Here is a 27909-nt window from a genome sequence, read left to right on the forward strand (position 1 = left end):
TGGGCGGGGCAAGAGCTAGTGAGCCGCCAGTCACGGAGCCAGCTCCTGGAAGCGCTGAGCAGCGGCGAATCGGAACGCGGCGGCTTCTTCCTTGCTTGGCGCGCGTTGATTTGAATACGCTTCTCAGAGCGGCTGGTTCGGCTGAGGAGAGGTCGCCAAGCTCTGAGGCGCAGGTAAAAGCTGGGGAAAGTCAAAGCTGGGGGTGGAAGGCTGAGGGGAACAGGTGACTCTGTGGAACACGGGGGTGACTGTCCAGGGAAAAGAGCTTTTGCCGTGGCTTGGCGCGTCAGCGGCCGGGGACCGAGCCACCGGCCGGTTCTCCACACTCTCCTGCACCGGGTTTCCGTCTTTTTGCCCTGACAGGGTTCAGGATTCGGGACGCTTCTCTCTCCTACCTTTCCTGTCCCCTCAGCCCCAGAGTGGTCTTCCTGTAAGCCGCAGCTTGATATAAATTCTCAGAGACCCTGGTCTTTCTGTTTGTCCGCTTACCTTTGAAATCACGCTGAGGCAACTTTTTGGGGAGGAATACACCTGACTCAAAGGAAGGCGAAGGGAATGAGCTTTTATTGAGCAGCATACTTTCCGCTCAAGAGCTAACGAGCATGCTAGAATTTGTTTTCAGCAGCCTGAGGACGTCGGTGTTTTATAAATAAGCAAACGGCTTGCTCGAGGCTCCTCAGCTGGTACAATGGGAGAGAATTATGCTTCATCCATTTTCTTGCTGGGCTCTGATGAAAAGTTAAAAATGGTCTCTAGTCTCTGCTTTTATTGAACATACCGGCTGTTGAGATGGGTAAACAACAAAAAAAATGTTAAATAGAATATCAAGGGAATATGGGGTGCAATGGAAGTAAGAGAACTAGAGCATCTAACGGTGGAAGGCTTCCCAGAAAATAGTGTTTAGACTTAATGTGAATTAATCAGGCTAACTAAAGGGGAAAGTGTGCTCTGAATTAGGATAAAAACTGTTTCCTTTTTGGTAAGATCATTTTCCAGCTTGAAACATAGATATAATCCCTACTTTTCTGTTCTTAATGTGCTTCTGTGGTGTAGTGTTTTCTATTTTTAAATTCATGGTTTACATCTTTATTAAAGTAATTTGCTTTTTAAAAAATCATTTTCTTGGATCTTTATGGACCATCACCCATCTGAAAAGTTTTCAGACTTTTAAGGTATCAATAGTGATTTTTATACCCTTTTGATGAATTTGATTATTATAATTTAATTGTCCTACTGCTTTTTTAATTGTCCTACTACCTATTATAATTATAATTGTCCTACTGCTTTTAGGAATTAAGATGGCATCTTCTACTCCAAGGAAGAGGAAGCAGCATTCTTTGAACTGTGAAAAGTGAGTCTCATCTAATGCACAGAAACTCTTGAAAAAAGAAAAATCCAGACCAGGGGCGGTGGCTCAAGCCTATAATCCTAGCACTCTTGGGAGGCGGGAGGATGGCTTGAGGTCAGGAGTTTGAGACCAGCCTGAGCAAGAGCGAGATCCCACCTCTATAAAAAAAAAAATATACATATAGAAAATCCACCTCCCTGTTTCTATTGTTCTGTTTCCTATTTTCTAAAATTTCCATTCTACGATTAGTCTGCTTCCTGTGGCTATTGTAATATGATGTATTCTAACTCTAGTCAGGAAATACAGTTTTTGAGTGAATTTAGTCCTTTTGGAGGGAATCGGCTATTTTCCATGGCTGGAAATATTTGATTGCTTTTTTCATTTCTCTTATGTAATAATGTGATATTTTACATGGTGGTTTGCATATAATAGATGCCTGTCTGTAAGCAATCCTAGAAAGTCTGTATTCACAGATATAAATTACTTTCTATAGGAAAGGCCCCAGGGAGTCGGTTTATTACACAATTAATCATTTTAGGGGATTTCTTGTAGCCACTTGAGCAAATTTTATGGGCTGTAATTGTATATGGCCAAGATACAGAAATAGATTTTAAAACACACACGTATACATGTATATCAGAGATTCTTTGTATACAATGTCTATTTTCATGAACATTAATAGGATCTTACTTTGGAATGATATTTGAATGTTGTTTGATGAGGACATAATTCTACTTTTAAACTAATGTGTATATATGTTTGGGGAGGGATGTATTGTTTTCAATATGAACTAGGGTAGAGTTTATTAGGTCATTTACATAAATTTTGAAGCAAAATAATGGACTTTGTTTTTTTTCATAGCCTATTGTCAGACATTCCATCAAAGAAATCAATTTTGCACTTCACTGAAAATCTGTTTCCATCACCTAATAAGAAGCACATTTGTCAAAGCAGTGATAAAAATGAAGAAAAGGTGCATTGCTCTCAAGGCCATTTCATCTTAAGTTCACTCAAAACAACTGAAGAAGATAAAATGCCATCTGCAAATCCAAATTCACCATTTAAGTCTGCTGTGTCCACTGTATCCTTTTACAACAACAAAAATAAGTCGTACCTCAATCCACTGGAGAGAAAGTTAATAAAAGAGAGTAGATCCACTTGTCTAAAAACTAATGAAGATAAATCTTTTCCCGGTGTGACAGAAAAAATTCAGGGAAAAGCAGTTTGCTCCAAGAAGAGGAAGAAAAAACCACAGAAGAGTTTAACTGCTAAGTATCAGCCGACTTATAAGCACATCAAGCCTGCATCAAGGAACTCTAAAAATTCTAAGCAAAATCGAGTAGCCTTTAAGTCAATTATAGAGAAAGAGAATAATTGTTATTCAGCTAAAAGTAATCCTAATGCTCCTCGAATTTTAAGCCAAAAAATAAAACCACAGGTTACACTCCAGGGTGGAGCGGCATTTTTTGTTAGTAGAAAAAAATCCTGTCTTAGAAAAATTTCTCAGGAAAATGAGCCATCACTAGGACTCACCCAAAAGAATAAATCGATGACTGAAGATTCTGATGTAGAGACTGTCAGTGAAAGAAAATCTTTCGAGACAAGGCAAGTGCCAAAGTACTTATTACTGGAAAGGAAATTGAATGTTGAGCTACTGAGTGCAAGAAGTAAAAATGAAGACAAATTAATAAAGGTAAAGAAAGCTAAATATATCACTTTAAAAACAGTTGGCTATATATAACAAAATTTCAATATAAATAACGGGTATAACATAGTTGAACAAAACTTGATTTTCTTTACAGTCTGGAGGATTGCTTTTATAAAGCCAAATAGAGTTTAGCCAAATGTAAAGAATTTAGAGGCAGAGTGGAAAGATGAGATTTTTTCCCCTTTTTTGGCTTAAGGAAGCCTACTGACATTTTTTTGGCATTAAAGTATACATTTCATTAAATTCCCTCATAAGTAAATTAAGGTCTGTCCAAAGAAACTTAACCTTTATTTGGTAATCAGTGATTTTAGAAAGTAGATATAACAAAATTCAGGTAATATGTTTCCAGAGTGTAAGCATGTCATTTCTTAATTTGTTTCAGCTTATTTAAAGTAGATTATTCTAGAAACTTTGGAGAATATAGAAACCATATATAAAAAAATATCTTCTGTAATCCCACTACCTAGAGATGATCACTGTAAATATATAGTTTATTTTAGATACTGTGTTTTCACAGTTCCTATTCTATGTGCTTTCATTTGGTCTTGCTCATATTTAACACAGCTAGCCTAGACAACTGCTGGCTGATATGAGCCAAATGTAATTTTAAATTTGTCTACTGGTCACAATAAAAGTAAAAAAAAATTTTAACCAGTATATTGTAAATGTTACCATTTCAACGTAATCAATATAAAAAGTTATAAGATATTTTACATTCTTTTTTGTATAAAGTCCTTGAAATCCGTGTTTTAGCTCAATTTGGACTACCCATGTTTCAAGTTCTTATTAGCTATATGTGGCTGGTGGCTACCATATTAGACTACAGTAGTCTAGAACTTATATTGTTGACTTCCTGTCTATAAACTCCATCCAAAAAAGGTTTTTTCAAGTAGCTAGGGCTAGAAAACAATTGAGGTATCAGGCCTTAAGAAAGGCTGTCTCCCAGATCAAGGCTTCTGTGTCTGTGGTGGTTTATTTATACTCATCACTACGTTTGCAGCTGCAGAAATGATAGCTTCATATATCCAGCAATTCAAACACTCTGTGGTAATTTCCCTCCTAATCCACCTCTCATTGTCCTTTCCCCTGCTTTCTCTCAACTCCAGTTCGTACCTCTTATAATCACCTAAATTTCAAACCTCAATGGCAAAGTTTCTAAATTGGTGGCCAGTGAACCAAATCTAGCCTATGGATGTTTTGTTTGGCCTACATAATTAAAATTTTTTTAAAATTCAAGAAAACAGATTTCTGGTGTCTTGAAAAATTGGAAGGTGTGGCAAAGCAGAGCCTTCCTTTCTACATGGCAATAATCTCTCAGCCGAGTATCAGGCTGAGTATCATACCATTTGACCCTTATGGGCTCTTCATTTCCTTCCACTAAGTCAGTATATATATGTATTTAGGTCAGTTTTGATAATTTTACTTACCTTCTGCCCTTGTAGGCATTTAAGTTTATAGTCCCCACTGTAAATGTTTCTTCCTGTTTATCAAGTATTGTCAAGTATATTATTAAATGAGACATGTTCTTGCTGGCTAAGCTATGACAGTCTAATTCTAATTGTTCGTATTCTGTTTCTACCAATAAAACACCCCTGTGTCTTGATAGGGATTTGGGTTACATGGGTATGTAAGTTTATCAAAATTCATCCAACTGTATATTTATACCTGTACATTTCGCTGTATTTAAATTTACCTCAATTTAAAAAACATTTGGGCACAATTTATGCCAAAATTAAATCTCAATCCAGCAAAATAAAGTGGAGGTAGTCAGCAATTTCTTCATCCATCTCCCAGTTATTCTCTATTTGGTACAACCTTGATCTGGAGACCTGGTAAATTCTTTGCAACACCCTTTTCTGCCTTATTTTCCTTTTCTTTTCTGAGCTTCACTTTAAGGAGATGGTATTGAGTTCTATCTAGTTTTCAGTAGAATGAGAAGCTAAGGTTTTGTGCATCTTAAATTTGTAGAACTGAGCTCTGCTTTGATGAATTTGTTAAATACCCACTGCTAGGATTCATATCTGCTAGCTAACGATGAATCTAATTTTCATGAAGATACCCATTCCCCAAGTCATTATGGAGTCCTGAGAAATGGCAAACAGATAGGTTACCTGCTCTCTGCTGAGACATGGTCTTGAGTAGAAGTTCTACTTTAAACGAGGTTTTTTTCCCTTTTTCTCTAAACCCCAGTATAATTCCAAAATTAGTGGTTTTGTCAGGGAAATTTGTCAGGATTTTTTTGTACTTTGCTTTTCCTATTTCCCTGTTCGAAAAGTGGCAACCTTTGTGGGAGAAGCCTTTCCAGTGACTCCAGAATGTTGTTCTTTCTTTCACTGCTCGCTTTTCAACTTTATGACAAAAAGTCTCTTTCCAATTTGGTGGCTGCTGGGGAAAATTTCGCCATTCTTACTAATTTTTCTTGTTCATTTAATTGTTATGGAAGTGATGGTCTATAATCTTCTGCCATCTTTATCAGGGTATATAATACATTTTTGACAGGACGACAAATTACAATATGTATACTCTGGCTTTTAAAAGGTGATGTACATGGCCTGGCACAGTGGCTCACGCCTGTGATCCTAGCACTCTGGGAGGCTGAGGCGGGCAGATTGCTCGAGGTCAGGAGTTCGAAACCAGCCTGAGCAAGACCACATCTATACTAAAAGTAGAAATTAATTGACCAACTAAAAATATATATACAAAAAATTAGGCATGGTGGGGCATGCCTGTAGTCCCAGCTAATCGGGAGACTGAGGCAGTAGGATCGCTTGAGCCCAGGAGTTTGAGGTTGCTGTGAGCTATGCTGACGCCACGGCACTCACTCTAGCCTGGGCAACACAGTGAGACACTGTCTCAAAAATAAATAAATAAAAGGTGATGTACATTAAATAGAGGACATTTTTCTTAAAATAGACTGAAAATTGATTTAAAATCATATGAAGTGTAATAAACTAAATATTTTGTCTTAGAAACATCTATTAGGGTTCATTCACTAAATAGAAAACACATGAGAATTATAGATTTCCTTTTTAAAAAAACCTGTTCATTTTCAGGATTCATCAGATGGAGTAGTTTCTTCAAGGGAATGTAAAGTGGATAAAAATAAATATTTTTCTTCAGAGGATTCTCTTGGTGAGAACAAGACAAGTAAGTAAGAGAAAAGTCGCATGAATTTGGCTACTTGTGATAATGCTTCATTACATGTGTCATAAACAATTCATATAATTTCTGTTTGTTTTTTTTTTTCTCAGTAGCATGCCTGTGGTTAGTATCTTTGTGTTTATCTCTGTGACTCTTCTGTGGCAAAGCAAGTGCAGTACATTTTGAAAAGCAGAGACAAGGAGATCTTAGGTTAAAACTTCAGACAAAATACTAGTGCTTAATTCATCTGTGTCCATGGCCAGTTAAGCTCTTATAAAATCATTACCCACCCTATCTTTTACTCATAATAATAGGAGTTAAAACAATGTATGTCATATATATATTTGTGATCAAAGCCCAATATATAAAGAGGTTAATTAGCATTTTACTTCCCAGCCATATTCTTGGCAACTTCACCTCATTGGTTATGTCTATAAATTTGGAAATAAATTAAAATTCTAGGAGTAGACATGTTGACTGTAATGAGAAGCTATAGCTCATAGGAAGGAAATAAAAAGTAAAACTAAAAGCTTAATCTGGTACAATAACCCTTAGAGGATCTAATGATGTATAGAATAATTATAAATTGTGATAATTCTGAGAGGTAATGTTAATAACTAGTATATACTGAGTGCTGAATATGTAGCAAGCAGTGATAAGTAGTATACATTATGTGTTTCCCATGGTTGTATGCCTGGTACTGATATAATAGAACGTCGTATAACAAAGATAATGGCTTCTATTTACAATTGTTATAAATTTTTCTTTTACAATAAATTTATTTCAGTATGTTAGTCAATTTAAAGAAAAATGTTTCATAAATACAAATAATAGATGATACAAGGATATGGCAAACATCATGAAAGTAGTATATAAATGATTGATGTTTAGTCCTTAATAATTGCAGTTTATCATGTAATTCTCCCAGTCACCCTAGGAAATTGGTTCTTTTACGCCCATTTATAGATGAGGAAATTGACTTAGGTTAAGTATCTTACCCATACCAGATCAGGCTCTCACCTCCTTTAGTCTTGTTTTTAGAAGATGACCTCTAATTGTTTTTTAATGCAAAGTTACAGTTTGCTTTTTTACTAAATAGCCCACTTTCAATTTATTATTTTTCTCAAATCAACTGCTATTTTAACTTTGGTCTTTTTTTATATATAGGCTTTTTATTTTGCTATAATTGTATTTTTACAGAAAAGTTATAGTACAGAGAATTGCTACATATCCCATCCCTTACCTTATTTCCTCCATTGTTAACAACTTATAGTACCATAGCACCTTTGTCAAAACTAAGAAACTAGACTTTATTTGGAGTTCACCAAATATTGGTTTTAGTATATTACTGTTAATTAAACACTAGATTTTATTTGGAGTTTTTCATTAATGTCCTCTTTCTGTTCTAGGATCCAATCCAGGTACCATGATTGTACTCTGAGTGTGTTACATTTAGTTGTCATGTCTCTTTAGGCTTCTCTGATCTGTGACATTTTTACTGTCTTTTCTTTGTTTCTGTGTTTTTTATGACCATGACATTCTTGAGGAAGACTGGCCAGATACCCTGTAGAATGTCCCTGAATCTAGGTTTGTCTCATGTTTTTCACATCATTAGACTGTTAGGGGATTTTGGAAAGAATACCATAGAAGTGAAGTGCCCTTCTGATCACACCATAGAAGTGAAGTGGCCTTCTGATCACACCATATCAGTGGGCACATAATAGGTACACAGCATCACTAGTGATGTTCGCCTTCATTAATAGGTTAAGGTCATGTTTGTCAGGTTTCTCCACTATAAAGTTACTATTTTGCCTTTCCTGTATTCTATTCTTTGAAACCTAGTCACTATTAAGCCTAACCTACCTTTTAGGGGGTTGGTGGGAATTAAGCTTCCTCACCTGAAGGGGAAAATAACTACATACAGTATTTGAAATTCTGCTGTAAATAAGATTTGTCTCTAATCCCCCTTTCTTCAATTATTTAAATAAATGATTGAATCAGTATCAGTAGGGACTTGCAAATATATATTTTACATTTGGGTTATTAACCCATTACATTATTTTATTGCTCAAGTTGTTCCAGCTTTGGCCACTGGGAGCTCTTTTATTCTCTGTGACATGTCCTGTCTTTCTGTTTTGGGGGTACTTTCTTCTCGGCACTATAGTGGCAGGCTCATCTTGTATCTACCCTGCCCTGGTACTAGAATCATCCATTTCTCCAAGGAACTTGGTTACTTTTATTAGAGAATGGTATTTAGAAACCAAGATTTGGACTCTGGGTGTGATTGTTCCTATTGCAGTATTGTTTCTAGGCCCCCTTAGTAGACAGCTAGACAGTACGTATCCACACATTTATAATTGTTTCTGTTTCTCTCCATCTGTATATGTACCAAATAAACATGAGCTAATATTAATGTCTGACACAAATCCAGTACCACAGGGTTTATTCTGTCCTTTTATCTGTAACTTCCCTCTCACAAAGGTGAAACATGTTTCCGCCATTTACTAGCTACCTACTTTTATTTATTCAGTCCCAGTATATATGTAAAACAGTTTCAAAATTGTTAATTCATACCCCTGTGAGAAAAAAATTATCTATTAGATTATAATCATTAAGTACAGTCTTACAGTCTTTCTGTCTTTAACCTCATAATTTCTAGTCAAAATACCATTTGCTAAAGTTACTTGGGTCAGCTTCTCCTTCTCCCCCCTGCTTCCTTTAGCGTAGTTATGCCATACAGTTCAATTCATGTGTTACAGTCTGCATTCTCTCTTGGGATCCCTCAATATTCTGGTTTATATATATTTTTTTCTTATTTTGGTATACATTGACATTTACTCTTCGTGATATACAGTTCTATGGGTTGTTAAATGCATAGATTTCTTCACCCTAAATTTCCCTTATACCTACCCTTTGTAGTCAACTAACTACACTCGCCCCTCCTCCAGCCCCCTGGCAGCCATTAATCAATCTGTTTTTTATTCCTATAGTCCTACCTTTTCAGGTAAAAACATTATACAAATGAAATCGTACAATATATAGCCTTTTGGGTCTGGCTGCTTTTACTTAGTAATGCACTTAAAATGCATCCATGTTGCATATATTAGTGGCGATTCCCATTTATCACTAAACTGTAGGTGTACCATAAGAGTTCTTTCATATATTATGCTTGTGGTGTTGTACCTAAAAACTTAACAAACCCAAGTTCATGTAACTTTTTCTCTAATATTTTTTCTGGGAGTTTTATAATTTATGTTTTATATTTAGATCTGTGATCCATTTTGAGTTAAGTTTTACATAAGATGTATGTGTAATTGCTTACATATGGACATTTAATTGTTCCAACACCATTTATTGAAGACTCACCTTTCTCCACAGGATTACGTTTGTCACTTTGTCAAAAATAAGTTGAGTTTGCATGGGTCTATTTTGAGTTCTATTTTGATCTACTGATCTGTTTATTCTTTTTCTAATATACTGTCTTGATTACTGTTAAATCTTGAATTTGAGTAATGTGAGTTTTTGGTCTTATTAACCTTTAAAATCTTATGATTTAAAGGTTTGATTTTGTATGGTGATATAAATTATTGTCATTTTTCCCCCTTTCAGTTTCTTCCGAGTCCTCCATCTATCCCATCTTCAATGTGTCTTCAGTCAATACAAAAAGGTAACCATTGTTTTTGTTTTAAAGTTCAAGGATTATTGGTTACATAGGTCCTTGGGGTCTTTTTTTCTTTCTTATGCTAATTTAACTTAGGCAACATTTTTTTCTTCCTTACTAAAGGGAATAGGAGAATAACATTGAGAACAGGAGATGATCACGCCTGTAATCCTAGCACTCTGGGAAGCTGAGGCCAGGAGTTCGAAACCAGCCTGAGCAACAGGGAGACCCCATCTCTACTATAAATAGAAAGAAATCAATTGGCCAACTAATATATATAAAAAAAATTAGTTGGACACGGTGGCGCATGCCTGTAGTCCCAGCTACTGGGGAGGCTGAGGCAGGAGGATTGCTTGAGCCCAGGAGTTTGAGGTTGCTGTGAGCTAGGCTGATGCCATGGCACTCACTCTAGCCTGGGCAACAAAAAGCAAGACTCTGTCTCAAAAAAGAAAAGAAAAGAATAGGAGATGAAATCAGTCCCTCTCATAGAAACTGCCTAAGAACTTCTTGAATAATAATAATTACATTATATAGTACCTGGTCCATAATAAGTAGTTTGTATCTATTGTCTCACTTAATCCTTACAGCAACTCAGAAGGTAGATACTATTATTCATTTCAGCCTGGGAAAGTGTTAGTGATTTAGCCACGATTGCACAGCTGTTAGTGGCAGGACTAGAATTCATACCTGAATCGATAGCCCATTAGGCTATATTGCCCTCCCTGGGTGATGATATATTAATAATAGCTAAAATTTAATAAGCATTTACAACCTTATGATGTAGGTAGCATTATTACCCTACATTATAGATGGGGAAACTGGCCAGAGGAGTAAGTAACTTACAGAGGCTTAATGTTATCATAATTCTAGCTGCTACCACTACCCTGTTCAAAGTTAGAGCCTGCAGTGGGGGGAAGTGTGGATGGGTAGAGAGCATGATAGGTGGCAGAGCTCTGAAAAAGAAGTTTCTTATGGTCCAACCATCTTCCTGAGTAGTTTTGATTCTTTTCTCCCTATTTGATGATAAATAACTTGAGGTATTAAGCAAGGAACTTCCTGGCTAAATTTTCTAATTCTTAGAGTACCTCACCTTAAATTGATTCAGTGATTAGGTTGGTTGAGCAACTTTCCTTTTCAAGGCCAGGATCCCAGTTTTTCTCATCTTTGCCTTTTCTTGCCTGTGTTTTGTGATTTGTTATTAAAGATGGACGCTTAGTTTGTTTTGTGTTGCTATCATAGAATACCACAGACTCGGTAATTTATAATGGCCAAGAATTTATTTGGCTTACCATTCTGGAGGCTGGTAAGTCGAGGACCTAGCAGCCACATCTGGTGAGGGTCCTCTTTCTGCGTCATCCTGTGGCAGAAAGACAAAGAGAATTGATACAAAAAAGCAAGAGAGCTTGCTTGCAGCCACAAAGGCTTTAATAATTGACATTAATCCATTCATTAGGATGGCGTTCTCATGAGCTAAACACCTCCCATTAGGCCCCACTTCCCAATTCTGTTGCATTAGGGATTAAGTTTCCTTCCACACGTTAACTTTGGGTGACATTCAAACCATAGCAGAAGCCTACTACAATTAGCTGATTAAAAATATATACTAATTTCATCTACCATAAAGAGATATTAGGACACTGTTATATGAAATTACTTTTTTTGTAGACTCTAAGACATCAGATGACAGCAATTTCTTGTGGTTAAATTTATTACTTTTGCTTCAAGTAGATTATAGACTCTCCAAGTGCATAGTCTCACATTTTTGTTTTTTGTATTCATTCATTTGACAGACACATGTAGAGAGCATCTAGTGTGTGCTTTTGAATTATATCCTGAGTTCTAGATATGTGAAGCTAAATAGCACATAGTCCTGCTATCAAGGGAGGTTTTGGTTAGAGGAAGACAGACATTTAAAGACATGAGTATAAAAGTGTTACAGTTGTTAAAATGAAAATAAAGAGATTGCTGTCATGTATGCAAGGTCAGGGAGAGCTGAGTTATTTATCAAAGGCTGCATAAAGTAGAAAGAGTTAGTGATCTTGACAAGTGTTTTTCATACTGCAGATAGCAGCTCTTTAGTAGTTTGTCAAACCCATTTTGGGGTGTCATATCCAGAGTTTTTTTAATGGAATAGTACATCCCACACAGCAAATGTATTTAGTGAGACTTGGGTTTTAGTTATATATGTGTACTAGTCTTTTTTTTTTTTTTTTTTTGAGACAGAGTCTTGCTTTGTTGCCCAGGCTAGAGTGAGTGCTGTGGCGTCAGCCTAGCTCACAGCAACCTCAGACTCCTGGGCTCAAGCAATCCTTCTGCCTCAGCCTCCCGAGTAGCTGGGACTACAGGCATGCACCACCATGTCCGACTAATTTTTTCTATATATATTAGTTGGCCAATTAATTTCTTTCTACTTATAGTAGAGATGAGGTCACATTCTTGCTCAGGCTGGTTTCGAACTCCTGATCTTAAGCAATCCGCCCGCCTCGGCCTCCCAGAGTGCTAGGATTACAGGCGTGAGCCACCGCGCCCGGCCTTGTGTACTAGTCTTGATATGAAATACATCTCTTACCATAGGTTTGTCAAGTCATTTTGAAAGACACTTTTTCCGACAAATGATAACAAGACAGCTTGACTTAGCTTAAAGCATTGTGTAGGTTTTATTCTACTTTCTTTTTACTTGTCAGATTTTTTTTCTGCTGTCTTCTTACTTTGGGCACTTAGTTTTTTCCTTGCCTATTTACTTCTTTTCTTTAAGGACTTCTTTTCATTCTGGAAAACCAAGGTCCTTTCATTATAAAGCAAGGGTTACAAACTCTGTGCCTCCAGAGCCATCAGGCTGGGTGGAGACTAGGGCCACTTGGAGAACGGCATGCCACATTTAAAAGAGCATGTGCTATTTCAAGCTCCAACTAGTTGCTTCTTTGAAGGATAGAGCAGTCTAGTGATTTTGTAGTGTCTCTTGTAATGTTGGAAATACACATTTTTAAGTGAAATCTCTAGATTTTAAAATATTGATAGCTAATCCAAAGTTTAAAACATCATGTGGGCCACCCAAAACATATTTGCTAGCTGGATTTGGCCTGAAGGGCTCTAGTTTGAAACCTCTATAAGCCAATCCCAACATTCTTTCCTAATGGGAAGAGGTTGGCTCAACTACAGCTATCCAGCCAAACATTTATTTTATTTTATTTTTCCTTAAGAATTTTACAGTAGTGGGGTGCTGCTTTCTATATGAGGAAAAGTGAATTTATTAGCCTCATGGCCCAAGTAAAAAGTTGTTGGATCATAATATGCTGGTAACTGATTTCCTGTGGATCTGTGAGATTCAGTATTGGAGTCTACTTATTTGCTGTAGGAATTTTTTTATACCTACACAGGTAAATGTCCTAAGATTTGATAAAGGAAAAAAAAAAAGAAAAAGATCTTTTAAGGGCGAAGTCAACTTCCATAGTGGTTCTACCTATGTGCATCTGATACTGTAAAGGAAAGTTCCTTGGATTAGAGTCAGAAGACCAGGATTTGACTTAACACTCCTGATCACTAGTTACTTTACCTTGAGTAAATTACCCTCTCTGAGTGGGCCTGAGGTTTCTCATCATTCCTGTCCCTACTACTTCATCAAGTTACTATCAGATAGAAAAGACTAAAAATCGCAAGGCGCTCTATAAATGTTATATACATATGTCTGTTTTAATTGTAATTCCTCAAACATTTTAAGGTTATTATATAATATTTATCAATTTTCTATTTCAAGATCTCTAGCTGAAGAACAGTTTTCTGTGGGATCCATCATATGTACTAACGTCTTGAAACAGACCAATACCCAGAAAAATACTAATGCCAGAGATACAAATAAAGAATCAAAAGACCAGCTTGTCATTGTGAGTAAATTCAAGAGAAAGCTCTTGTCATGGCTGTCACATAAAGAACATGAAGTCAGATATTTAAACTTAGCATAATTAACTTGGGTTTATTGATATTCTGAGTTTTATAAATGCCAGTTTTGTTATACTGATCACATTAAAGCTAGTTAGTAGACTTTTGAACTGATAATATTGGACGATGCTAGTATTTTCGTAGAATGTGATCAATGAGTTGTCTCCAGGTAAAGAAAATTATTGTTGATTGACAAAAGATTTGATGGGAATAGCTATACTGAGTTAGGCCTGGGTTGGCATACAATGACCATGGGCCAAACCTGATCCATGGCCTATAAGCTGAAAGTGGTTTTTACAGTTTTAAAGGTTTGAAAAAGAGCAAGAGTATGTGACAAACCATGTGTGGCCTGCAAAGCCTAAAAGATTTACTGTCTGGTCCTTTACAGGAAAAAGTTCGTCAAGCCCTGTGTTAGACAGTTGAGAAGCTGGTATTTTCATTGGTAGATTTTGGCATTGAATGTTCTTGACTTCCCTATATTTATGAATGTATCCATGCTTTTCCTGGACTTTTATTATATATTTTTTATAAGTTCTTGGGTCAAAGAATCTTAATATTCTTTAAAAATAAAGAACTTAATATTCCTAACTGCTTAAGGAGAAAATACTATATAATTAATATAGAAATCCTGAAAGTTTTTTGCCCTTTCTCCTTTAAATAAGATTTTCTTTTTTCCACGCAGACATCTGAAAGCTGAGAGAAATAAGATTATTTTAGGTCTTTTAGAGCTTTGTAAAGAAGTCCCATGGTTCATTCTAGCTATCATTTTTATGAAGAATCTTAGTTTTTTTTTTTTTTTTATACCGTCCTTTTAAAGAAACAATTCTATCACTTTTATCAATTTATTGCATTTTTAGGTCTCTTTTCATTCTACTTTGTTTTGGGGGAGGGGAGGGGAGAGAGGAAGGTGTAGTAACCAGACATAAATGAAAGTCTTTTTTTGATTTTTGAGACATAGTCTCACTTTGTTGCCCAGGCTAGAGTGAGTGCTGTGGTGTCAGTCTAGCTCACAGCAACCTCAATCTTCTGGGCTCAAGCGATCCTACTGCCTCAGCCTCCTGAGTAGCTGGGACTACAGGCATGCGCCACCATGCCCGGCTAATTTTTTGTTTATATATTTTTAGTTGGTCAATTAATTTCTTTCTATTTTTAGTAGAGACGGGTTCTTGCTCTTGCTCAGGCTGATTTCGAACTCCTCTCGGCCTCCCAGAGTGCTAGGATTACAGGCGTGAGCCACCGCGCCTAGCCGAAAGTTTTCCACTTATTGCCAGCATAAAAGAAAAATAAGGAGAAATTTGAGTGAATAGTTACATGAACTTAATTTAGAGCTATTTGTGATATATTTAGATTGGCTCCCCCCACCCACCCAATTACAGGATGCAGGTCAGAAACATTTTGGGGCTACTATGTGTAAGTCTTGTGGCATGATATATAGTGCCTCCAACCCTGAAGATGAAATGCAGCATGTTCAGCATCACCACCGATTTCTGGAAGGAATCAAATATGTGGTAAGTCAGAAGGTAATCTTTTCAATTTGTCCTAAAAGTAAAACTTCCTTAAAAGAGACTTTTAAAATTAAATATGAAAGATCTATGCATCCATAAATATTTCATTGTCTGCAGTTTTCTTGTCCTTAAAATTTGAGGCTGACACTATTAAAACTTTTAATGTTTCAAACTTAGTATCCTAATATAAAAGAACTGTTTTGTAAATACCCTGCATTCTGAGCAGAGGTGAATAGTCAGAAAGGTACAAAACTCGAAGACTTGAAGAGATCCCCTCTTCCCACTGTCATCTCTTCTTTATAACTGGCTTTAGAAAAGCAACCTTTGATTTTTCCAGGCTTTTTCTGAGAGGTCCTATGTCTTTATCAAACAACTTTGAAGTCCAAACACAGCCTATGGTTGGCCTTATCTTTATGATTGTACCTGCTTACTCAAATACATTCCTTTTTTTCCTATTTTTATTGTCATAGTTCATGCCTTTACAGTATTTTTATCTTGGTTTATTAAACCAGCTTCCTTACTGGGCTCCCACAGTGCAATCAGAATAATTTCTTAAAACATGAGTCTAGTATGATTCTACGTGGTTTTAGAAAAACTCCTGCCAGCAGTTAGGGGCTCCTTAATCTGGCCTCAACCTTCTCTATATATGTATATATAAAATGTATATGAGAGAATGTGTGTATGTGTATAGTTTAAATTCATGCCCTCTCTGATCTGTTTTCTGTACATCAGCCAGGGAGTTCTTTCTAAGATACAAGTATAATTCTGATGTTTCCTGCTTCAAATTTGACAGCTTCCCGTTGCACTGGGAATAAAACCCAAACTCCTCACCATGGCCAGCTGAGCTCTTCATTATCTGGCCCCAGCCCACCTCGTCACATGGCACATTCCCCATTGAGCTCTCAGATCTGGCCTCTGGAACAAACCAAATTCTTCTGATGAAGTCTGTCTATACCGTATTGGGTTGCTTTCTTTCACATGTGTCAAAATTCATAAGGTGCAAAAATGTATCCAGTGAAAATTCTCCCTACCCCTTTCAGTTATCAGTTCCCCTATCCACAGGCATCCAGTGTTAACAGTTTCATCTGTATGTCTTCCAGAGATATTTTCTGAATATACAAATACCATTACTTGATTTTTTAAAACCTTTTTATGGTGTGTATTGCCACAGAAAATTAAAATTGAAATTTTAATTAACTAATTTGTGACCACTGGGTTTTAGGAACATCATTCTCAATCCCAAGATTAATAAAAAGTTTTTCATATATATAATATATAAATTTCAGAATATTAGTGGGATACAAATGTTCTGGCTACATGTATTGGTTTTATAAAATTTGGGTCCATGTTATAAGTGTGCCCATCACCCAGATAGTGTGTATTGTGCCTAATAGGTGTGAATTTACCCAACCCCTCCTCCCTCTTCCCATTTCTTATATTTTAAAAAATATTTTTATAGCTATAAATTTTATATTTAGATCTTTAATCCACAGGAAATGTTTTAAGGCATAGCATTGGAGTTGGATCTTAACTTTGTATTTTTCCTAAAGGGTTGCCAAGTGTGCCAACATTACTGTTTGACTAGTTCATGTTCCACACTGATTATCAATGTCACCTTTAATGTATTCTAAATTCCCACATACAAATGAGTCTGTTAGTGAACATTGTGCTGCACCATTAGTCTGTCTCTGTGCCAGTACCATACTCTTAAATGTAGCTTCATACTCTGGATATCTAGTCAAGTAAGTCCTCTTTCATCTTTAAAAATGTCTTGACTTTTTCTGCACATTACTCTTCCACATAAACTGTAAAATGAACCTATCATTAAGTTCCCCCAAAATAAAAAACCTATTGGAATTTTGATTTAAATTATAGTCAAACTGATGTAATTTTCTCTAGGGTAAAAAAATTTCTATTTTTCATAGTGAGTCTTCTAGTTCAGGAACTTAGTGTAACTCTGTTGATTCATGTCTTTTATATCCTTCAGGAAAATTTTATAGTTTTCTTCATGTGGATCTTATTAAATTTATTCCAGATATCCCAGTCTCATTTCTTCTAGTCATTCAATCAATCACATCAGACTTTTTGCCATTCTCTGCACCTTTGCTTATTCAATAAGTTACTTTAGCCTAGAGTGACCACCTTCCCCATTATGTTCATTGAAACTTTACCAAGCTTTTTAAAACCCTTGTCAAATGTCATACTACTTCAACATATTTCAGTTAAGTACTGGGTCCACGTGCCAAAGCACTGTGCTAGGGACTGGGATTAAAGTGGTTAGTAAGACAGTGAGCCTGTCTGCCAGTCTTGTCAAGCATAGGGGAAAGAAGTCTAAAGACTCCTACTAAGCCTTTCCTTGGAGTTCTGCTTATCCTACTACCCCTCCCCCACCTGCCCACCCCTGATAATTCAGTATTTCTCTATATTTCTATGAAGGGCTCTTGTTTTATTTTGTTTTATACTGGATTATTATATATATGTCTCCAAATAGCATGTCAGCCCATTGAGGACAAGCACTTTTGTTTTAGGCATCTTTTGTTTCCCTTCTCATGTTACTTTTAGTTGACTTCATCCTGTCTTAATGTTAATATCATTAATGTTTAGCCTTTTGTGTTCTCCAGACCAAATTATCTAATGTTGTTTTCCTCTTCACAAGTTAAAGTGTGACCCCCTTTTATCCCCTTTTGCCAGGGGTGGAAGAAAGAACGAGTAGTAGCAGAGTTTTGGGATGGGAAAATCGTGTTGGTCCTGCCTCGTGATCCAAGTTACGCTCTCAGAAAGGTGTGGAACATTATCTTTTTAATCCTTGTTCTTCCCCCACACCCAAGAAATCAACCTTTGTTAAAGTGTGAACTGCCTTTGCTGACATATAATACACTTGGGTATGTGTGCCTAAGGATGACTTTTGTAGTTTATACTAAACTAAATTTAGAATTACAAGAAAGCAGATAATGCCGCACAGCTTGTCTTTCACCTTCTTTTACTTGTGAAAGATAAACTAAGCTTTTCAGTGTTGAGAAATTAATGGCCCTGGGGTATCTTTCTTATGTTGGTGTTTCCTGTGTTTCTAGGGTTGGATGTCACCATAAACAGTGAATCAAGTGTAAACAAATCTCTTTTGGTACTTCTCCTTATCCCTCCCAGGTGTCTGAATTTCATTCTGGTGAAAATGATCTTTTTTTTATCTTTTTTTTTTTTTTTTTTTTTTTTTGAGACAGAGTCTCGCTTTGTTGGCTAGGCTAGAGTGAGTGCCGTGGTGTCGGCCTAGCTCACAGCAACCTCAAACTCCTGGGCTCAAGCAATCCTTCTGCCTCAGCCTCCCAAGTAGCTGGGACTACAGGCATGCGCCACCATGCCCGGCTGATTTTTTCTATATATATTAGTTGGCCAATTAATTTCTTTCTATTTATAGTAGAGATGGGGTCTCGCTGTTGCTCAGGCTGGTTTCGATCTCCTGACCTCGAGCAATCCATCCGCCTCGGCCTCCCAGAGTGCTAGGATTACAGGCGTGAGCCACCGCGCCTGGCCCTTTTTTTTAATCTTTAAAATTGGTTTATAAAATCCTGTTTCCAAAGTAGCAGATACATGCATCAATAGTGAAATAATTTGGGGGTGTGTGTAAATTTAGGGAATTAGAATTAAAAGACTAAAATGGTAGTAATCATACATTTTGTGCATATAAATGTGTAGTTTCTACTGTACTTTTAAAAACAAATTCACCTTTTTTTGTTTTAACATCGTTAGGTAGAAGATGTCCAAGAACTTGTTGATAGTGAATTGGGCTTCCAGCAAGTTGTTTCCCAGTATCCAAACAAAACCAAAACTTTTCTCTTTATATCTGATGAAAAGAGAGTAGTTGGATGTTTAATTGCAGAGCCAATCAAACAGGTATGGTATATGTCTTTTAAATTATTGGTATAATTTGTGACCAGAAGAAAAAGTTGGGAGGAGTGTCAATAAACATTTAAGATCGCTACCATTAATGACTTTTTCCTACTAAAATATCCTTGACCATATGGATAATAGAAGTCATTTATTTTTATTAACATTTGGACATTTTACCTTATATAAGCAGGATAAGTAAGCTGGTCTTATATTCAGAAAATCATTTCCATAGTATAGTGATTTTAAATAAGCAAATCGATAGACTCAAGTTATTAAACATGTAACTTAGTAACGGTTAATATGTATGACAAAATAATTACTTATCCCTTAATGAAAATCTAATTTAGGTACTAATTAGCAATGTTCTAGAAGGTGTTACGGTCTTCCCTTGTATTAGGAGTTGGGGAGAAATGCAGCAGGTTTGTATTATTGGCAGTAAAAGTGATCAATTTGGCCTTTTCCTCCCCTCAGCTTTATTAACGTATAACTGACAAATGAAAAGTGTATCTTATTTACAGTGTATAATGAGATGTTTTGATATATGTATGCCTTGTAAAATGACTGACGTCCTTTATTGCACATACTTACCATTTTTTTGTGATGAGGACATTTAAGAGCTGTCTTAGCAGTTTTCAAATATACATTAACTATAATGACCATACTGTACAATAGATCTCCAGAACTTAATTCATCCTAACTGAAACTTTGTACCCTTTTATCAACATTTTCCCATTTCCCTCATCACCCACCCCAACCTCCAGCACCCACCATCCTACCGTCTGTTTCTGTGAGTTCAGCTTCTTTAGATTCCACATATAAGTGAGATTATGCAATATTTGTCTTTTTTTTCTGAATGATTTCACTTAGCTTAATGTCCTCCAGGTTCATTCATGTTGTTGCAAATGACAGGATCCCTTCTTTTTTAAGGCTGAATAATATTCCATGTGTATATATAACACATTTTCTTTATTCATCCATTGATGGATACTTAGGTTGATTAATGTTTTTAACTGTTGTGCTGCAATTAGTACCTATATTTCTTCAACATACTGATTTCTGTTCCTTTGGATATATACTCAGTAGTAGGATTGTTGAATCATGTGGTAGTTCTATTTTTGTAATAATCATAACAGGTGTGAAATGATACCTCTTTATGGTTTTAATTTGCATTTCTCTGATGATTCATGTTGATGAGCATTTTTTCATATACCTGTTTCTCACTTCTGTGTCTTCTTTTTAGAAATGTCTATTCAGGTTCTTTGCCCACTTTTTAATTGTGTTTACTTGCCCCCTTGAGTTTGAGTCCCTTATGTATTTCGTATATTACCCCTCATATGTGTGGTTTGCAAATATTTTCTTTCAATTGGTAAGTTATATTTTTCACTGTTGTTTCCTTTGCTAGGCAGAAGCTTTGTAGTTTGATGTAGTCCCATTTGTATGTTTTTGCTTTTATTGGCTGTGCTTTTGGGGTCATATCCAAAAAATCAGAAATAATTGCCCAGACCAATGTCAGGAATGCTACTGTTTTCTCCTAGTGGTTTTACAGTTTCAGGTCTGTATCTTGATTGTGGTGGTAGGTAAACGAATACACAGGTGTGATGAAATGTCATGGAACCTTACATATCATACCAATGATAATTTCTTGGTTTGAGTATGTACCATAGTACAAGAAGTAACCACTGAGCAAAACTGAGTGAAGAATACATGGGTCCTCTGTACCGGTTTTTCAACTTCTTATGAATCTATAATTATTTCAGAATTAAAAAAAAAAACTTAAATACCAACCAAATTTCATGGTTAATATATGTAAACCTTCTGTAGTATTATTAGTTTTTTTAGGTTATATATAAATTTAGGATGAAGATAATGGGAGAAGGTTATGTCCTTTATTAAAAGTAAGGTTTTTTAATTAAAGAGGGAAGTTTCATAATGGTATGGAATGCATGGGAATGTGGAAATATCTCAACACCAATTTTTTTAAGCACAGTGTGACTATAAATGGATAAGAATTTTAAAAATATAAAAGAATGTTTAACACTTTTAGTGGAGATGTAAAATTAATTTTAGATACTTCAGTTTTATATAAGGGAAGTTTTCCTTTAAAAGAACTGTGAACTCAATCTGTGGTGTTAGCTAAAGATGTTTCTGTATATCACTTCAGGCCTTTCGTGTCCTGTCTGAACCAACTGGCCCGGAATCCCTAAGCTCTAAAGAATGTCCTAGGGCGTGGCAATGTTCAAATGTACCAGAACCTGCGATCTGTGGGATAAGTAGAATCTGGGTTTTCAGATTGAAGAGAAGAAAGCGTATTGCTAGACGACTGGTGGATACTCTCAGGTAAGAAAATAAAATGAGGAATCACAGTAGCTACAGGTGCTGTTGGCAGTGGTCTAGGGAGGAAAAAGTTGACACACTGGGTAACAGCCAGGACTCATGCAGTGCTATGGATCAGAGGTGGTTCACAATATAAACAGGAAACCAGCAATGAGAATCTGCTATTCCAGTGGAATATCATTATGGGGAGCCTGTTAAGAAATGTATCTTGTGCGAAAACAATGTAGATTAGAAGAATGTACAGCTTTTGTCCCAGTTTAATTCTCTATTTACAGGATGTACTTATGAAGGGAACATAACAGGTCTTTGGGAGGAAGCAGAAAGAATCACAAAAGCGATTAAGACAGCTCTCATAGTAAGGTTTACGTCAGTTAACGTACAAGGATTCTGCATATCTCAAAAACCCTAAAGTTTAAAACATAAAATATTAGGAATAAATTATATAACATTACCATCAATAAACATATTTTGCAGTTAAAGAAAGAAAGAAAATGGATCAAGACTAGAACCTTAGCTTCTTAGCTTTTCCAGAACCTCTCAGCTTCTAAGCCAAAGAGAAGGATATTGGTAGGACACTTCTATAAAATACTATCAGGCTAGGCATGGTGGCTCATGCCTGTAATCCTAGTACTCTGGGAGGCTGAGGCAGGCAGATCAGTTTGAGCTCAGGAGTTCGAGACCAGCTTGAGGAAGAGTGAGACCCCGTCTGTACTAAAAAAAAAAAAAAAAAAAAATATATATATATAAAATTAGCCCGGCATGGTGGTGCATGCCTATAGTCCGGGCTACACAGGAAGCTGAGGCAGTAGGATTGCTTGAGCCCAGGAGTTTGACGCCACGGCACTCACTCTAGCCTGGGCAACAAAGCGAGACTCTGTCTCAAAAAAAAATAAAATAAAGACTTGCTATAATTCATAAGTTTAAACATAAAAAGAGAGCAAGACAACCCATAGAATTGGAGAAAATATTTACAAATTGTTTCAGGGTCTCATATCTAGCATATGTAAAGAATTCTTATAACACAACAGTAAAAAGCCTGACTTCGAAAATGGGCAAAGAATTTCTAAAGACATTTCTCCAAAGAAATACAAATGTACAATAAACATAAAGATGCTCAACATCTTTATCAAGGAAATCACAAACCCAAACCACTGTGAGATGCCCCTTTATACCCATCAGGGTGATTGTAATCAAGAAAAGGGAAAATAACAGGTGCTGGTGAGGGTGTGGAGGAAATTGGAACCCTCATACATTGCTAATAGGAATGTAAAATGGTACAGATGCTGTGGAATATAGTCTGGCAGTTTCTCAAAAGTTAAACTGTTACCGTATGACCCAGCAGTTCTCCTAGGTATATACGCAAGATAAATGAAAGCATGTGTCCACACAAAAACTTGTACATGGAGGTACCCAGCAGCATTATTCAATAGCCAAAAAAGTATAAACAATCCAATCTGTGTTGAATGGATAAGTAAAATGTTGTATATCCATTCAGTAATAACAATAGGATATTATTCAGCCATAGAAAGGAAATTCTAACACATGCTACAACATGGATGAACCTTGAAAACATTATGTTAACTGAAATAAGCTAGTCCAAAAGATCCCACTTTGTATGATTCCATTTATGTAAAATGTCCAGTATAGGCAAATCCATAGAAACAATAAGTAGTTTAGTAGTTTCCAGGGACTGAGGGAAGGGTGACTGGAGAGCAGCTAATGGTACAGGGTTTGGGAGGCGATGAAAATGTCTTGTGATTAGATAGTGGTGGTGATTGGATGATTTTTGTGAATATATACAAAACCACTGAATTGTATACTTTTACAGGATGAGTCTTATATGAATTATGTCTCAATAAATAAATTAATGATTCTCCATTTTAAACTCTAATGTGCACACTTTCAACTAATATTTTATATTGATATTTAAAGTATCTAATGTGACCTACAAACTTGCTCAGTAATTTACCTAATCTAAGTTACATGGATGAATCTCAAAACACTTATTCTCTCAACTTGTACACATATCTCACTGTGGACAGGTAACAAGATTACAAACCAGTGACCATACTTTGACAAACCAAGGACCACACTTTGAATAGCATTTTTCAAGTCTTAAGTTCTGTGCCACTTTTAAAGAATGAATACCAAGACCACTATGGGGATCCAATCTTGGATCATAATCGTAGTCACCCACACATCCTTAAAAAGGGAATTTAGGAGGGTTGGTTAAAAAAAATAAAAAATTTAAAATTAAGAAAGGAATTAGAAAAATTGGTATTTTATAAAGGTTTTTATTTGATAGTTATGAAATACCTCTGTTTTCTATATTTTATATGAAGAGATGTATAAATTTGGTATGAGGAATACCAATATCTAACCCAATACCACCAATGCTTCTCAAACTTGAATGTGCCTATGAATCACCTGGAGATCTTGTTAAAATGTAGGTTGTGATTCAGTAGGTTTTGGGTGGGGCTTGACTTTCTTCTGCATTCCTAATAAGCTGTCAGGTGATGTTGGATATTGCTGGTCCGTATATCATACTTTGAGTAGTAAAGTAAAAGGTATAAACAATAATTAGCAAAAATTAAATTACCCACAAAGGAAAGAGAAAACACATTTGAAAACACCTGTATCTTCCCACATATTTAAGTGGAAGATATAGGTAACATAATTGGCAGCTATCCTGTACATAGGGGCCTTAGGCTAAACTCTGTCTTTTCCATACAGGAGATGAGTATGTTTAAGTCCTTACAGAAATAGAATATCATTTCTAGTTGTTTTACATTTCTAGTTGTTTTACATATCTGTAATAATTTCTATTACAGAAATAGAATATCATTTCTAGTTGTTTTACATAGGAAATGTTTTACATTTCTAGTTGTTTTACATAGAGTTGTTTTACAATTTCTAGTTGTTTTACTATGTTTTACATAGTCCTGAGCTAGGGCTCAGGACTATTTATACAGATTCACCCTATTGAGCTAGTCAAGGGCAGAGTTAAGAATCAAATACAGAAGTCTGGTGTTCTTTCTATAGTTACTACTTAATAAAGACAGTAACAGCTATTTAACCAGTAGTTTGCTTTGGATTCTAGTAAGTTTGGCAATAAATTGTGTATTCAACTATAGTATTAATAAGAATACTAGAAGGTTGTATCTTTTAATTGAAGTCAATTGTTTAATTTTTTTTTTTTTTTTTTTTTTTTTTTTTTTTGAGACAGAGTCTCACTTTGTTGCCCAGGCTAGAGTGAGTGCCGTGGCGTCAGCCTAGCTCACAGCAACCTCAAACTCCTGGGCTCAAGAGATCCTCCTGCCTCAGCCTCCCGAGTAGCTGGGACTACAGGCATGCACCACCATGTGTCACTAATTTTTTCTATATATTTTTAGTTGGCCAATTAATTTCTTTCTATTTTTAGTAGAGACGACGGGGTCTCACTCTTGCTCAGGCTGGTTTTGAACTCCTGACCTCGAGTAATCCGCCTGCCTCGGCCTCCCAGAGTGCTAATGATTACTAGCATGAGCCATCACGCCTGGCCAATTCTTTAATTTTTTTTTATTCTGAAATAATTTCAGACTTACAAAAGAACAGCAAGATAGAAGTAACCCCCATATACCTTTGCCAAGATTCATTCAGTACATCATTTTACCTCATTTGCTTTACCATTCTATCCATGGATACACTTTCTTACTGAATTATTTAAAAGTAGGTTACATCCATTATGCCCCTTCACCCCTTCATGCTTGAGTGTGTATTTCTTAAGAACAAAAATATTCTCTTACATAACCACAGTACAATTATCAAAAAGGGGAGTTTAATAATGATATAATGCTTTTATCTAATTGATGCTTCATATTTCAGTTTCATCAATTGTCTCCAATGTGCTTCACGGAATTGATTTTTTCCTGTCTAGGATTGCAGAATTTTTTCTGAATCTATTTTCTTCTCTGTGAAATGTTACACTTCTGTCTCTAAAATCTGAGGCATTTTATCACTTAATATAAGAAAAATGTCAATTTAAGTCAAGAGTATTTACTTAAATTGTGCTAATGTTTACTTAGAATTAAGGGGTGTAGTGGCTCACACCTGTAATCCTAGCACTTCTAGGAGGCCAAGGTGGGTGGATCACTTGAGGCCAGGAGTTTAAGACCAGTCTGAACAAGAGTGAGACCCCGTCTCTACAAGAACTAGCTTATCCAGGTGTGGTGGTGTGTGCCTGTAGAGCTGCTGGGGAGGCTGAGGCAGGAGGATTGCTTTAGTCCAGGAGTTTGAGGTTGCTGTGAGCTAGGTTGATGCCATGGCACTCTAGCCCAGGCAACAGAGTGAGACTCTGTTTCAAAAAAAATAAAATAAAATAGAATTAAGTTGGTTCCATTGTTAAATCATCTTTTCTTCTTTTTAGGAATTGCTTCATGTTTGGCTGTTTTCTCAGCACTGATGAAATAGCATTCTCTGACCCAACACCAGATGGCAAGTTATTTGCAACCAAGTACTGCAACACCCCTAATTTCCTGGTATACAATTTTAATGGTTAAAGCCAGTTTCAAATATAAAACAGTTACTGTGTGGATAAGCTCAAAAATTATCTAGGGATTTAAAGAAAAGGAAATTCTTTGGGTGATGTATTGATTAGCACTATAAATCCTTAATTATGAAACTTTGTAGCTATAACTGAAAAATTACTTGACTCCTGTTTAAGAGTATTGACAAAGGTGTTTTCTACAGAAATGTGATCTGGTCTTTTGTTTTTTTAGGCTTTTTTGTTGTTTTCTTTTCTTTTTTTTAATTTAAACAGGTTTATTTTGAGCTTGAATGTGTGTGACCAGCCTGGAGCACATTGCTTCAAGAGGTCTCTAGAAAATGTGCCCCAACCTGGTCTTTTATAAAGCACACCTTTAGACCAGGATTATCTCATGCCACATCAGAAGCAAAGAGGCAAATTTAAACCAGACAAAAATATTTCCATGCTCAATTTTTAAAGATAATTCCTGAATTCTATATACAAAGTTCTCACTTTATAGGTCCTTTATAGCAACTCAGTCTGAATATATTTAGAAATTTTGAGTTTCTTATCTGTAACAAGAAAAGGTGGTAAGGAAAGAGTAAGACATCCCATATCTACTTACGTAGAACAGAATTCCATGGCTTAATGTTTTAATCTCTTTGAAAATTAAATATACAACTGCCATCAAATTTAATTAAAATTATACTTAGTAATTACACTATTATCATTTCATTGATTTTTGTTGTGTGAAAATACTGACAGTGCTACTTTAGGAACTTGTTACTAGGAATTGATGTTATTAACAAAATGGATGCCTAATTTGTTTGGTTTTGTTTTTGTATTTTTTTACTTATTTAAAATACACCTTCTTGTTCTGAGACATCTGGCGAAGATCTTTGCAAAATGTATGGTCACAGAACCAGGGTTAGTAAATATATCTAGGCTGGTGGACCAGAGAATATGATGACATTATGTAACTACACCTAAATGTGTGCACATTTTTCTAGTATAATTCTTTCATGCTTGCTTTGTAAAGCAAATAGAAATTATTCAGATTGTTTTGATTCTAAAAAATCTTTTACTATCTGGCAATAAGACTCTAGGTGAGTAGCTCTTCAAGTTGTAACTCTGTAGAATCTGCTCATCTGCAATCGTTTTGCCTGTAAGTTAACATGGTTCCACAATTTAAAAGCCTGGGTTCCAAAAGGAATGTAGAAGTGTTAAAATGTGTGTAATAATGTAAACATTTTAATACTATTTTCTGCACTGCTGTTCTTTAAAATTCTTTAAAAAATTTATTTAAAAATGTTTATTACCTATTTTGTTTGCTCAATGCTTTTGTGATGTATCAATTAAAATTCTTTTAAATACTGTCTAGTCTCATATAATCTGATGTTCTTTTTAAATTATTATAGTAAAAATACTGGCCAGACGCAGTGGCTCATGCCTGTAATCCCCAGCACTCTGGGAGGCTGAGGCGGGCGGATTGCTCAAGGTCAGGAGTTCGAAACAGCCTGAGCAAGAGCGAGACTGTCTCTACAAAAAATAGAAAGAAATTAATTGGCCAACTAAAAATACATAGAAAAAATTAGCTGGGCATGGTGGTGCATGCCTATAGTCCCAGCTACTCGGGAGGCTGAGGCAGTAGGATCACTTGAGCCCGGGAGTTGAGGTTGCTGTGAGCTACATTGACACCACAGTACGCTAGCCCCGGCAACAGAGTGAGACTCTGACAAAAAAAAAAAAGAAATTCAGATAATACAGAAATAGAGATTACTAAAAGAAGTTCCCCATAATCCTACTTTGAGTTTAGTGTATATTACTTCAGATTAATTAAATATATATGCAGTTATTTTGCAACTTGGTTCACTTCAGTGTTTCTTA

The 27909-nt window shown here is 35.9% G+C and overlaps 1 protein-coding gene across 1 annotated transcript; it reads left to right on the plus strand.

Annotated features, from left to right (window-relative positions):
• The first annotated feature begins 38 nt into the window (after nucleotides 1-38).
• On the plus strand, nucleotides 39-27909 carry ESCO2 (establishment of sister chromatid cohesion N-acetyltransferase 2). The gene is made up of 11 exons (XM_012775377.3): nucleotides 39-173; nucleotides 1291-1351; nucleotides 2210-3041; nucleotides 6110-6203; nucleotides 9807-9864; nucleotides 13613-13739; nucleotides 15171-15302; nucleotides 17991-18080; nucleotides 19044-19187; nucleotides 21346-21521; nucleotides 25924-27909. The coding sequence occupies exons 2-11, from the start codon at nucleotides 1299-1301 to the stop codon at nucleotides 26054-26056; spliced, it is 1839 nt and encodes a 612-aa protein (XP_012630831.1). The 5' UTR covers nucleotides 39-173; nucleotides 1291-1298; the 3' UTR covers nucleotides 26057-27909.

Source organism: Microcebus murinus, chromosome 24 (genome assembly GCF_040939455.1).
Source record: "Microcebus murinus isolate Inina chromosome 24, M.murinus_Inina_mat1.0, whole genome shotgun sequence".
Taxonomy (NCBI): Eukaryota; Metazoa; Chordata; class Mammalia; order Primates; family Cheirogaleidae; genus Microcebus; species Microcebus murinus.

Coding starts and splice junctions, on each gene's coding strand:
- ESCO2 (XM_012775377.3), top strand. CDS start 1,299: ATGGCATCTTCTACTCCAAGGAAGAGGAAGCAGCATTCTTTGAACTGT. Junction 1,352..2,209: donor CATTCTTTGAACTGTGAAAA/GTGAGTCTCATC, acceptor TTTTTTTCATAG/CCTATTGTCAGACATTCCAT. Junction 15,303..17,990: donor TGGAAGGAATCAAATATGTG/GTAAGTCAGAAG, acceptor CCCTTTTGCCAG/GGGTGGAAGAAAGAACGAGT.